This window comes from Temnothorax curvispinosus, unplaced genomic scaffold (assembly GCF_003070985.1).
Source record: "Temnothorax curvispinosus isolate PA1 unplaced genomic scaffold, ASM307098v1 QBEX01015552.1, whole genome shotgun sequence".
Classification (NCBI taxonomy): Eukaryota; Metazoa; Arthropoda; class Insecta; order Hymenoptera; family Formicidae; genus Temnothorax; species Temnothorax curvispinosus.
In genome coordinates, this window is record NW_020225332.1 from 1 (window position 1) to 1,172 (window position 1,172).

The 1,172-nt window shown below is 40.8% G+C and overlaps 1 protein-coding gene across 1 annotated transcript; it reads left to right on the forward strand.

Annotated features, from left to right (window-relative positions):
* Positions 1-4: 4 nt before the first annotated feature.
* LOC112465844 (ATP-binding cassette sub-family G member 1-like) lies at positions 5-863 on the forward strand (the record flags this gene model as incomplete). The annotated part of the gene is made up of 3 exons (XM_025033596.1): positions 5-14; positions 78-254; positions 499-863. Coding segments are annotated over 3 exons (552 nt in total), but the record flags the coding sequence as incomplete, so codon positions are not given.
* Positions 864-1,172: the final 309 nt, after the last annotated feature.

The following is a 1,172-nucleotide window of genomic DNA, read 5'->3' on the forward strand; positions in this document are numbered from 1 at the left end:
CCTAAGCAGAGGAGGTAAAGTTTTATAAAGGAGTTTATAAAGGAGTCGTTACCGATACGCGCTGGTATCTCTTACAGGAAGGACGATTATATGTACCATCCATCAACCGAGTGCGCGACTGTTCGAGATGTTCGATCATCTGTACATACTTGCCGAAGGCCAGTGTATATATCAAGGCAATGTCGGTGGCCTAGTGCCCTTCTTGTCATCGATGGGTCTCGAATGCCCAAGTTACCATAATCCAGCGGATTACGGCAAGTATACTCGATGGAGTTTCCATCATCCTAATCGATCCAAATTTTAATTGTTGCTTCTATATATATATAGAATTCTATATATATATATATATACAAGATTTTAAATTATGATTTCTTTTGTCAGATAAACTTTCAAGATAAGATTATAATTTCAATCTCGAGATTTTGAGCATCTTACGAAGATTAATACTCATCATCTAAGTTTCTTATGCGGTGCGTTAACCAAATTTTATCGTTTTAGTGATGGAGGTTGCCTGCGGGGAGCACGGCGAATGCGTTCACAAGCTCGTGATGGCCGTGAACAACGGCAAGTGCAACAACTATCAGCACCATCAGGGAGCCATCGCCGCGGCGCAGACCGTGTCGAACGACATCGCCAAGGAGTCGCCGCAGGAGCAGACAAAACCGGAGGGAGCCGCTTTGATACCGAACGGAGTCGCGAAGCCACCGACTGGCGCGACGATGATCAACATGCCGGTTTCATGCACGACGTCGTTGCTGGACAGCGCGGAAAGTATAGAGCAGAAGGTCGGCTTCCCGACGAACGGTTGGGTGCAATTCTGGATATTGCTCAAGAGGACATTCCTATCGCAGATACGAGATATGGTAAGCACGGTACTTATACACAAAAAACAATGTTTGCAATGTCAAATTAAAATATTCGGTGAAGTAGGACAACGTAAATTTAGTGTTTTATTTTATTTTACAAACAGTAATTAATAAAATTGTGCAAATTAAAAATTTGCACTTGGTTTCCTCGTAGAGGAAGCCTTAACTTCCGCAAATTTGGAGATATCAATCTATTTCTAATTTTATTATATTTTTCAGTCTTTTCTACCCCTATTTCATATATAATTTTTTTAAATTTGGTTGATTAGACTTAGCTTTATATGCGATCAAAATTATGGACCTTTG